This window comes from Syngnathoides biaculeatus, chromosome 14 (assembly GCF_019802595.1).
Source record: "Syngnathoides biaculeatus isolate LvHL_M chromosome 14, ASM1980259v1, whole genome shotgun sequence".
In the NCBI taxonomy this organism is placed as follows: domain Eukaryota; kingdom Metazoa; phylum Chordata; class Actinopteri; order Syngnathiformes; family Syngnathidae; genus Syngnathoides; species Syngnathoides biaculeatus.
The window spans coordinates 18,734,543-18,745,083 of NC_084653.1; the positions used below are offsets into that span (position 1 = coordinate 18,734,543).

The 10,541-nt window shown below is 42.6% G+C and overlaps 1 protein-coding gene across 1 annotated transcript in view; it reads right to left on the reverse strand.

Annotated features, from left to right (window-relative positions):
- Window positions 1-8,821, reverse strand: part of fn1a (fibronectin 1a) — a 34,647-nt gene extending 25,826 nt beyond the window's left edge. Inside the window, exons 1-9 of the mRNA XM_061841059.1 lie at window positions 8,505-8,821; window positions 7,645-7,770; window positions 7,388-7,525; window positions 5,903-6,034; window positions 5,530-5,667; window positions 4,247-4,405; window positions 3,684-3,881; window positions 2,278-2,460; window positions 2,029-2,205 (exon numbers count right to left, since the gene is read on the reverse strand). Coding sequence (XP_061697043.1) covers window positions 2,029-2,205; window positions 2,278-2,460; window positions 3,684-3,881; window positions 4,247-4,405; window positions 5,530-5,667; window positions 5,903-6,034; window positions 7,388-7,525; window positions 7,645-7,770; window positions 8,505-8,637 — 1,384 coding nt within the window. The 5' untranslated portion in view covers window positions 8,638-8,821. The remainder of the gene's footprint in view (window positions 1-2,028; window positions 2,206-2,277; window positions 2,461-3,683; window positions 3,882-4,246; window positions 4,406-5,529; window positions 5,668-5,902; window positions 6,035-7,387; window positions 7,526-7,644; window positions 7,771-8,504) is intronic.
- Window positions 8,822-10,541: the final 1,720 nt, after the last annotated feature.

Sequence of the window (10,541 nt, forward strand, 5' to 3'; positions counted from 1 at the left end):
CTTATAAACGTAATCTTTATTTTATATATATATATATATATATATATATATATATATATATACACACACAAAACATGCCGTTTTTTTAATTTGCTGTTACATCCTTGACGTTGTTACACCGCACGTTAGTCCCGTCACATTTGACCAGCCATGTCGCTTGTTTTGCGGGAGCCCTGAAGTGCAGGATGGTGGCATGCTATCTCAAAAATCACACCATGGAAGGCATTGCGCCAGAATTGTTTGATTCAGTCTAAACAACCGACGCTTTAGTATAATGACAGCGGGAGGAGATAGCACATCTGCAGTGATGGAATGCAGTCATGAGCTAGACCTGCCCCCCAGTACAGACCACCTAGCCTCTAAAGGTGTGGGGACATGGCAGTTTTTTTACTGAAATGATTGGGGGTTGTTTTTGTTAAAAATGCTTTAGAGCCAAGTGTACATTAAATGTACCACCACATAAAAAGCAAGTTTAGTTTAAATGCACTGCTCAAGGCATGTTGGGGCAACACCTTTCTATGAGATGAAAACTGCTATGGTTGTGACTAGAAGATTTTGTTTCAGTACTGTATATGAAAGGGTTCCGATGGAATCGTATATTGGTTTCATTGCTCTCCCAGCCAATGATTTTTGATAAGGGATTCTGATGTGCAGATTGCTCGTCATAGTGCGTTTTTTTAAGTGTATTGAGTTGAAATGGGGGGGAATTCGATGCAAATTCTTCCCAATGCCTACAAACTGTTTCCAAAAGACCACGTGGCCAACACAACATTAACAAATCCCACAGCTAAAAAAAAAAAAAAGTACAAGTGTTGAGACTCTTTTGACATCAATTTACACCTCAACTACAATGTTTATTTTGACAGTCTTTGTTAAGTCATTAAAGTCTGAATCAAAGCCCCCCTGGAGCGTAAAAGCAACAAACTTTCCCCCCTTCCTAAAACCTTGACAGGCTGTTTTTTTAACAACGGAGTGTTGGCCAAACGTGGGGCCCTTAGATTTACAGAGAAGATTCATGGAACAGTAAAACACAAAATTGAATTATTTGCCAAATGACATGCAGCTACGTTCATTGGCTGCAGCACTACAACAGCAGATGATTACAAAACTGAAAAAAAAAGTTACGTAAAACAAAGTACTCAATGTTACCTCACTGTTGCAGATGTTTCCAGTTTATCTGCAAGACTATTTTATCTCCCATCTGCCAACTTTGAAGTGCCAGCAGCTTTTGATGTAGGCTCATTCTCCAAAGATTTGCTTGAGGATAGCGCTCAAAAGATTTGTTTGGGATTTACTCCCGTTGCTATCAGAGGATATAGTTTCATTGAGGTGCCGTGTCCGCAGTTTTGCTTATGGGACTCGTGCTGATAGCTTTGTCAGCTAACCCATCTGGTCGGGAACTTTCATTTTACACTTTGGTTGCATCATCGTTCCCATTTCATTAGTACTTCGCAGACGTTAGTGTCAATACCCCCCTGCTGTTTCACTGCCTTCAGCGCCTTTTGTTGCCTGCAGAGGTTTAACTGACACCAATTCAACAAAACAACACTTCCCTTACAAGCCAAATGACTTTAATTTGCCTCGGCCCAAGTGTCAGAGCTTCGAAACCAAATCAGCCGACTCCTTTTAACTCCAGCCTGTTACGAGTTTAGATGCTAATTGAGTTAGCCGTCACCTTTTTCAGACAGGGAGGATAAATATTTACCGTCTGGGAGCGTGATTGGAATTGGATCCGCAAGTTGTATTCGCTGGTTCTGTGGTGAACTAACAAAAGCGCTAAACCTGGCCCGCTTGGCTGTGACATTTACTTTTTTAAATTTCCCCTCGAGGAAGAATAGCCGCGACAATAAATGCATACAGTATGTTTTGAAGAAATGTGTCTGGCTTGCAGACATTTGGAAAATGGTGATTTGCTGTTGTCTGTGAGACACATTTGAATACCTTTCATTGGCTTTATTTCATAACGTTGAAACGGTTCCAGGCCAAACAGCTGGATTTGTTTCTTTACCAGCTTACGCTCCCACTCACCAGCCATGGGGCAGAATCCAAAGCGCTGCTCGCCGTCATAATCCATTGTTGTACCGCACCACTTCATGCCATCTCTGCGTCCATCTGCAGTGCAGTCTGTGTAGTTTCGTCCGTTGTACAGATAGGGGAACTGGCATAATGCGCCATTGGAATTACCGCCTCTTGTTGCCACAATTACTATAGAAGGAGACAACAAAATTATTATCTTGCTGCCCAGTTGCCTTCTGGCAGTTTCCTTAAGTGGCTCACCATTTTTTTCAGTACAGAAGGAATACTTTTGATCTGTCTCAAAGTCAGATGAAATAGAACACCACAGCTGTCCATCAGCACGCCCATCAGAGGTACAAGCGTGATAAGTCTTGCCCTTGTAGACAAAGGGGAACACACAAGGCTGACCTCCCGAGTTGCCCCCATACACCGGAGCTGGACCATCTGGATGAAAGCACAACCATATGCCAATGTTAAAAACCATATGGCAATGTTCAAAACCTTGAAAAATGGAGACATTTGTTTCAAAATACACTGTACATGTTTGAAGATAATTGCTAAGCGCATGAAAAGACTGAGAACACTGTCGTGCTTGTGGAGATACAGTATTAAAACTGTTTTGTACAATTTGGGAATTCCTGGTTTTTGGGACAGGGCTAAAAAAAGACACAGCGTGACGCACTTTGGGGTCCGATGTGACGGGCCGAGCGCTCCCAGTGCTGCAAAGCCTCGTTGTGAGTAATGCGCATGCGCGTATATTTTGTGAACTTCCGGCCATTCTGAAACACCCCCATCCATGCTTCTACATGTCCTATTTGACAACTTGTCGCCAAGTGTTCATGTTCACTATGGATGTCTCAGAAAGACGAACACAGCGAACGTACATATATGTGTATAACTTTTTTTTTATGAACTTTTGTTTTAAGGTTAGGTTATAACGTATGTTAGCTCCCTCTATATGGAAGAAGGGGAACTATGAGACCGGGAGATTTCCCAGTAAGCATCTGCTACGTACCCAGAGTTCCCTTGTTAGTAACGCATCCACATTCATCAGAAAGAGACTTTTCAGCATGGGGGCGCGCTCGGACCGTCACACCGGACTTAAGAGTCCCCCGTCCATGTGAACTGCAGTGCGATTTTTTTTCGCACAAGCGGTTATCTGGCACAATTGTAATCTCCAGGTAGCTAGCGAGCTATGGCTACACCCCGAAAATGCAGTTTACCTTTGGACAGTATACTTGTGTGGCCACTTAAGAGCGCTTCGTTGTGAGCTGCTTGAATGCGGGCACACCAGACAGAAAAGTGTATACATTTTTATTATTATTTTTTTTAATCGATGTGACAGCGACCCGGTAACCAGCCACAAGTGGTTTTAAGATGATATATATTTTTGTGACTCAAACATTTTTCCAGGTCCTAGCAGTGTTTTTTGTTTGATAGTGGACAGTTGAGCTCGGCGCCGACGTGGCCACAGCGATTGAGGTTAAAGAAAGCGTCTTAATTTTTCACAGTTTTGAAGACTAATTTTTCGTGGCCTTTTTTTGTAATCGTTCTGACTTGGCAAGGTTGTTAACAACACTATGCAATGTGGCGTTTGACGTTTCAAAGACAAAGCATCAACTTAGAAAGGATTCGTTTGATTAAAATGGCTGAAAAGCCAAACATACCCCATTGTTCACAGCTCACACCATTCCCCAAACATGTACACATCATCTGATTGGTTCCCTGGGTCTTAAGCCAGCGCTGGCCAACAAAATAGGACAGTCCAGAGTCCGTGCGACAGGGTCCTTCTTGAGGGAGCTCGGGCACAGAGGGAGGCTGGTAGATAGCAGGCTGGATATTAGTGATCACGCGAGATCCGGTCCCTGAAATAGAACGTGGGAATTCGGTCAGGGGGCAAGGAACAATGTTAAAACCATCCTTAATATTGACTTGAATGATTTGTTGCGATAACACAGAGCATTTCTTTCAACAGCTTGAAGCACATTTTCTTCTGCTTCATGTTTTCCTGTCTTAAGTTTTTTTTTTCACCGTCTGTTCCATGTCCACGATGCTCATGAGGTCATGATCACGAGTTACATGTCTTTCTCACGTCAACACTTGGCTCCCCACCACCCAAGATGTCTTTCTCTGTCATAAATTACTCTCTCAGCATGGGGACCGAGAGAGGGGTGCAAAAAAATAATAAAGAAAAAAGAAGAAGAAGCATAAGGATATCATCAGTTCTCACCCAGGCCGGTAGTGTGAAGTGAGGCGTGTCTCTCACACTTCCATTCCCCTCGGCCGTTGCCCGTGCAGAGGCACTGGAGAAGGTTGCCTCTGACGTCGGTCTTGGTCCATGTGTCCCCGATACGGTAGGAACTCAGAGTATCCTGGTCGTTACAACGATCTAGAAAAGGTGTGAGTAATTCATTAGAATCCTACATTATACCATATAATATATATATAATTATACCATATAACAGTTGATTAACTCTATAACTGTAATGATGTTGTTTTCATTTTTTTATGTGTTTCTACTGGATGTGCATTGAGCCCATGGATGTGAGCAGTGTAACTAACTATCCATACTGAAAATATTCCAGGAACGTAACATGAAAGTAATTTCTGCAATCTTCTACAAAATCCTAAATCCAATGAGTATACAGTACTGTATGTTCACACAGATTGATATGTTTGAGATGTGAAAGGCAGAAATGTTTAGATACCGTTTGTGACTAGTCCAAAATTACCCATCCATTCATTTTCTACACTCACTAGGGTTTTAGCCTATCCTAGCTAACTGCGGGCAGGAGGCGGGGTACACCCTGAACTGGTTGCCAGCCAATCGCAGGCAACATAGAAATAAACAAACATACACAATGACATTACACACCTACGGGTAATTTACAGTCTCCAATTAATCCATGTTTTTGGGATGTGGGTGGAAACACGGAATACCCGGAGAAATCCCACAGAGGCCCGGGGTGAAAATTGCAAACTCCAAACAGATTTGAACCCGGGTCCTCAGAACTGTGAGGCAGATATCGCCCACCATGCTGCCCAAAACTAACCACATAAATAATTCTGCATGTGTGATACACTTACAATAAAAAATATATATACAAAAGACAAACGAAAAGTTTGATCGTACACTGTTAAAATCAAAACATTAATGAATTAACAGCAAGGGAGTTCTCAGAATCTCACAAGCAAACTATGTCATGAACAAAAGTAAAAATACTGAAAAAGGATGTGATTTGATCTTCTATATTAACTCATTCACTGCTGTGTACATTTACACTACAATTCTAATTATTGTGTAAATGATGTTTTCCTGCTTTCACTGACTAATTGCTACAATCTTTTAATAACAGTGCATTATTGTTTAATTTTTTAAGAATTAGTTATCATTGGTTTGTTAAAGGTCTTGAATGATCAATCCAAATGCTATAAAATGGCATATTCCTTTGAGAACAGCTGGAAGTGAATGAGTTAAAGTCAATGTGGGGACAAAAGTAAACGGCCTCTTACTTCTAGAAGTGCAAGTTATGCGGCCACTTCCTTCTCCCAGACAGGTGCAGTCCACAATCATCCATCCCTGGTAGGGCTTCTCCCACGTCTCCCCAACAACATAGGATGTCCCCGCTGAATTGTCGTAGCAGCGCTCCGCTGCAGAACACACATACACAGTTAGTAGTTAGCATGTATCGTAAAATACACATTCAAAACCCTGTAGTTACTATTTCATGCTCCTGTGGGGGCACTCTGACCTGGACGGAGTGAGCAGACAATAGTGCATCATCTTCCAGGTTTCCAGAGTCAGTCATACCCAGCGTAAATGTGCGTGTGCGTGTGTTTTTGGTTGAATGGGTGTGACAAGTGTGTGTGTGCATCTATGACTCACCGACAGGCTTGCATGTCCATTCTCCTTTCCCGTTACCCAGACAGACACACTCGAGCATGTAGCCTCCTGTCTCGTGAGGTCTCCTCCAGGTGTCTCCGATCTTATACGAAGCTCCGTCCTCATGACAACGATCTACATGGGGGGAGGGGGGGGGGTGCCTTGATGTGTGTCACTTCCACAAAAAAACAATGACTACACATTTCTCTCATTATTTAACCACACAGTTAAGTGCAAACAGACGCACAACAGCATATTTGTGAGACAACTCCGGGGAGAAAATGGAGATTTTAGCAATTTACTGGCATCAGTCTGACACACCAGAAGAGACTAAAGCGGGCTGCATGCATGCTGAAAATCGTGTCAAAACTAAGTATTTTCCCTCCCTTGTGGTTAAAGTTAGCAAAGGACGATTACAGGATGTCTTACCCTGGGCGATAATCCTGTGGTGTGTGGTGTGGTAAGAGTAGAGGATGAACAACGAAAGATATGTCGTAGTTGACTACAATGTGATTCATGTCAAGTCTATGTCGATTAGTCAATGACGTCTGATTTCACATAAAGACATAACGTACTGGCATGGCACTTCGATTTTTACTCTGTTTTATTGCACCTTGTGGGGAAGCACTCATCATTTCATTGTATGCACAGCAGATAATGACAATAAAGGCTTTTGATTTTATTTGATTTGATGGGAAAAAATGAAGACATATTATTAAAAAACGCAACTCACCATGATTCAGATTTTAGTGGTAATTGTAATTAGTGGGAGCCCTGCGGGTGGTTTTTTTTCTTCAACGAGACTCGTGCTCCACGAGACATCATAGACAGGCTCAGAAATATTTAACATTTCTCTGTTTCACCATTTTGATGTCACTTGTGCTTTTATTGTATGAGAGGATGGAATAGCATATTTTGCAAGTGATCATGTTATTGGTACGTTTTTGTGAAACCGTGTGGTACCGCATGAGTGACTGCGACAAGTGTATTTTATTGTTGGTCATGATGATGGTGGTACTTGGAAAGCCAAGTATCTTTTTAGGTGGTACTAGGTGTAAAAGGCTAGAAAACCATTGGTTTCGAGGTATGACTGTGTTAGTCAACATCAAGCTTAAAACGTTGATCCGGAGCAGTAAATCCGACTCCTTCACTAGACGATTAATTGGTTCAACTCCGAGTCAAATGTGATAGTTTTCCCTCACCCAATCTGGGTGGGAAACATGCAGCGCCAACAATCGTAAACTGTTGCTCAGTATTTCTGATCGCAAATTCTTACGCGTGCTCAACGGCGACCCCCGGATTCTGTGATTGTGTCATTTCAGGTACGCCACGTGATGTAAACGCAATTTCATTCTTCATCCTCTGTGGGGTGACTTACATTTTAAACATCAGTTAAGATGTCAAAAACTGCTTGTGCGAGCAGGGATGTGTGGTCCAGCGTTTGTGAGCAATTAATGACATCATTTCCTACGGGGGGGTTGAACTTACTGGCAATAGTGCAGCTGATCTTTCCCCTGCCAGATCCGATACAGGTACAATCCCAAATCATGGCATCCTTGGGTCTCTCGTATGTTTCTCCCACAGTGTAGTACTGCTGGTTGATCTTATCATAGCACCTTTCTTCAGCTGCAGGGGTTGGGGGAAGACAGCAGAGGCGAAGGTGTGTTTGTTTTGTCTCAGACAGAGATAAATAAAGACAGACTTGTTGATAAAATAACACAGCAGGCACACACATGCAAACTCACCCTCAGGTTTGCTTCTACACTTAATTCCGGCGACGCCGTTGCAAGTGCACACCAGAGTGCTGCCCAAATACTGCCGCTCCCACTGGTCGTTAATGTTGTAGAAATGACCGTTTTCTATGCAGCCATCTGGCAGGACGTGAGAAGAAAGCAGGTAAAACAATGCTCACAGGCCACTACAAGCTGGAAGCAATAAGCAGGTCATCTACAAAAAAAAAAAAAAGGGAAAAATCCCATCTGTCGGTAATTTGGAGGGAATATGTGTACTTAACCCATACATGCGAGCACCATACCTGATACTCATATTTGGAGTGGAAACAGATTTGTGTCCAAAAAAAAACTTTTGTGAAAACTTCTTTTGATGAAAAACATTTTTTTCCGGAGATAAGATTCGTCTGTGAGGGTGACTCAAAAAAGAAAAAAGACCCCCCTCAGGCACAGTAATAATTCGTTTGTAACCAGGATAATAATAATCATTAATTCAGATGAAAAACGTTTTGTTGTGAGATAAAACTCCCCTGATGTGACCCCCTGGCGTGTTAACTTGACTTCAAAAGGACCCCCAGGAACAGTAATAAATCATTTGGAGGAAGAACAATTACAGTACTACTTTTCCACTTTTGCTCCCTTCGGGAAACCCACCACCGCTTGGCTTTTTGTTCTCGTCTCCATCTGTATAGCGACTGGGGTCACGCTCCAGAATCTCATAATAAATGTATTTCTTCTTTGCAAATTTGGTGAAAAGATGGAAGGGATACAGCCATGCGCCAATGATGCTTTGGGACAAGGATGCATGTTACGGTAAAATATTACGTGGAGCATTAAATTCACACGTGGGGAGATTGGAAGATGTCTCAACTCACCCTGGGACACGGAGGGGACGTGATGCTGCTGTGCCTGTCTTCGATTCTTGTGGTTCCCCCTGGGCATGCAGTCCACTGCGCTCCCGATGCACAGAGCAACCAGCACACTGGCGGCTAAGCTTCGACCGGACATACTTTGCGAATGTCACTCTTAAATGGCCCCAGAGACGGCGAAGAATGGACTCCGGGTCGGTCTGGCCCTCTCCGGTGCGCGGCCCCAAGTGTGCAGGTTAGCGGGGAGTGGGTGTGATTTATCTGACGAGGAACGGCTGAGTCGCAACCCGAGGAAGGAGGAGGGACGAGGTTCGAGCAAGAGACCGACAACCCACGCAGTGTTTGGGTGAGCATTTCCATGACTGCCTGACGCAAAATGATGCGGAATAAAGACTCTATCGCTTCAAAAAAAAAAAAAAAACAAACTATCAGACCAACGTGTTATAATATTGAAACAGAAAACGAACACATTCTTGTTTCAATAAAACACATGCATAGGTACACACCTGATTTCTTTTTAACCCCAGTTCCTCTCACAACAACAAATTAGTCGCAGTCCACACAAAAATATATAAAAATTTAACCCATGAAATTTAAATCGGTCAGCTAGCTAACGTACGCCATTGGGACTATTTCTGGTCACGTGCCACCAGAACTGAGTCACTTGTTGCTAGGCAGTAATTTTCTCTTCTGATCAAAATCAGCAAAGGCCTATTTCTAAAGATTATCATGAAATTTTATTTTGTGGTGTAGTGTCTGAAGACTGTTTTTTTCCTCCCCAATATGCTTGCGGAAGGTTCCGGCCTGTCATTAGTAAAAGTTCCCCCTCTTCAATATTTACAATGACATATGTGTGGGGTCAACACAAAAGTTGGTCTGAGGCAGCTACTGCCTGATTGCGATGTGAAACCAGGGGAGCAGCCAGGAGACCCAAATGGCCACCCCACTCATGCATAGGCAATAACTGGTGGGGGGATCGTCAATTGGTTTCCGTGACCACCTCACTGAAAAATTATGTTGTGCAGATCATTGGCTTTTAAGTTTTCCAATTTGCTTATATCGTCTGCATGAATTGGGTCACATGGCGTCAGTGTCTGGAAAGACTCCAGCAGTAGCCCAAAGGTTGAATATCTGGAAAGCATTTGCTTATCCTGTTCCAAGTAATAGGGAAGCCAGACACTGTACCAACTGGCTTTAGCTGGGCAATTTGGCCTTCGTGTTGCAAATTAAATGTGTTTCACACCCTGTTCCAAGTTATCAGAAACACACTGAGTTTGGGTCAATTTCAAGTCTTGTCAGCTCTCGTTAGTGGTGTGGCGTAGTAGGGGCGACAAGAAGTGGCTGACATCTCCTGAATAGTTTTTTGACAAGCGCCAAAGCCGGCAAATGCAATTTAGACAAAAAAAATAGAGCCACGTCTGCAAGCAGACTGACTGTCGCAGATTCAGTTCAATGTTACGTTTCTTAACCCTGCCAAAACTGCGAGACCAGCATGTGCTACGGCGCATTTGTTTTCATAAGCCTGAGTGAGCTGAGCCAGCCGTTAAGTGTGGGAAATGAACGAATGAATGTCGTTGGCCTACAGATATACTATCTTAGAATATCTCTTATTTTTGTGCTGTTTAAATCTTTAACTTAATCATCCATACGAGGGAATTTTTGCCAGAGAGTAGAAATAGTTAAAATCGAAGAAAATGTTTTGTATGCACTATATCAGTCAATCTTTATTGAATTTACCCTATTCCTGATTTGGAATTTAAACTATATAAGTAGTCATAACAATTAACATTAAGTTTGCACCACTGCATCTTAGTCAATCTAAAACACTTTGTAGCTTTATCATCATTAGCTCATGAGCAGCCCAAACATTTGTGCGTTGTTACAAACATTAAACCACCGCACTTCAGCAATTCTGAGTGGTGATCAAGCTGGAAATCCCGGTTAAAAGCCATTTCCTGAGAATTGTGTGGCTTGACGTGGACAAAGATACATTTTTGTGTTGAAGTTCATCTCTTTTTTTTTTTTTTTTAACCAGCTCAGTAA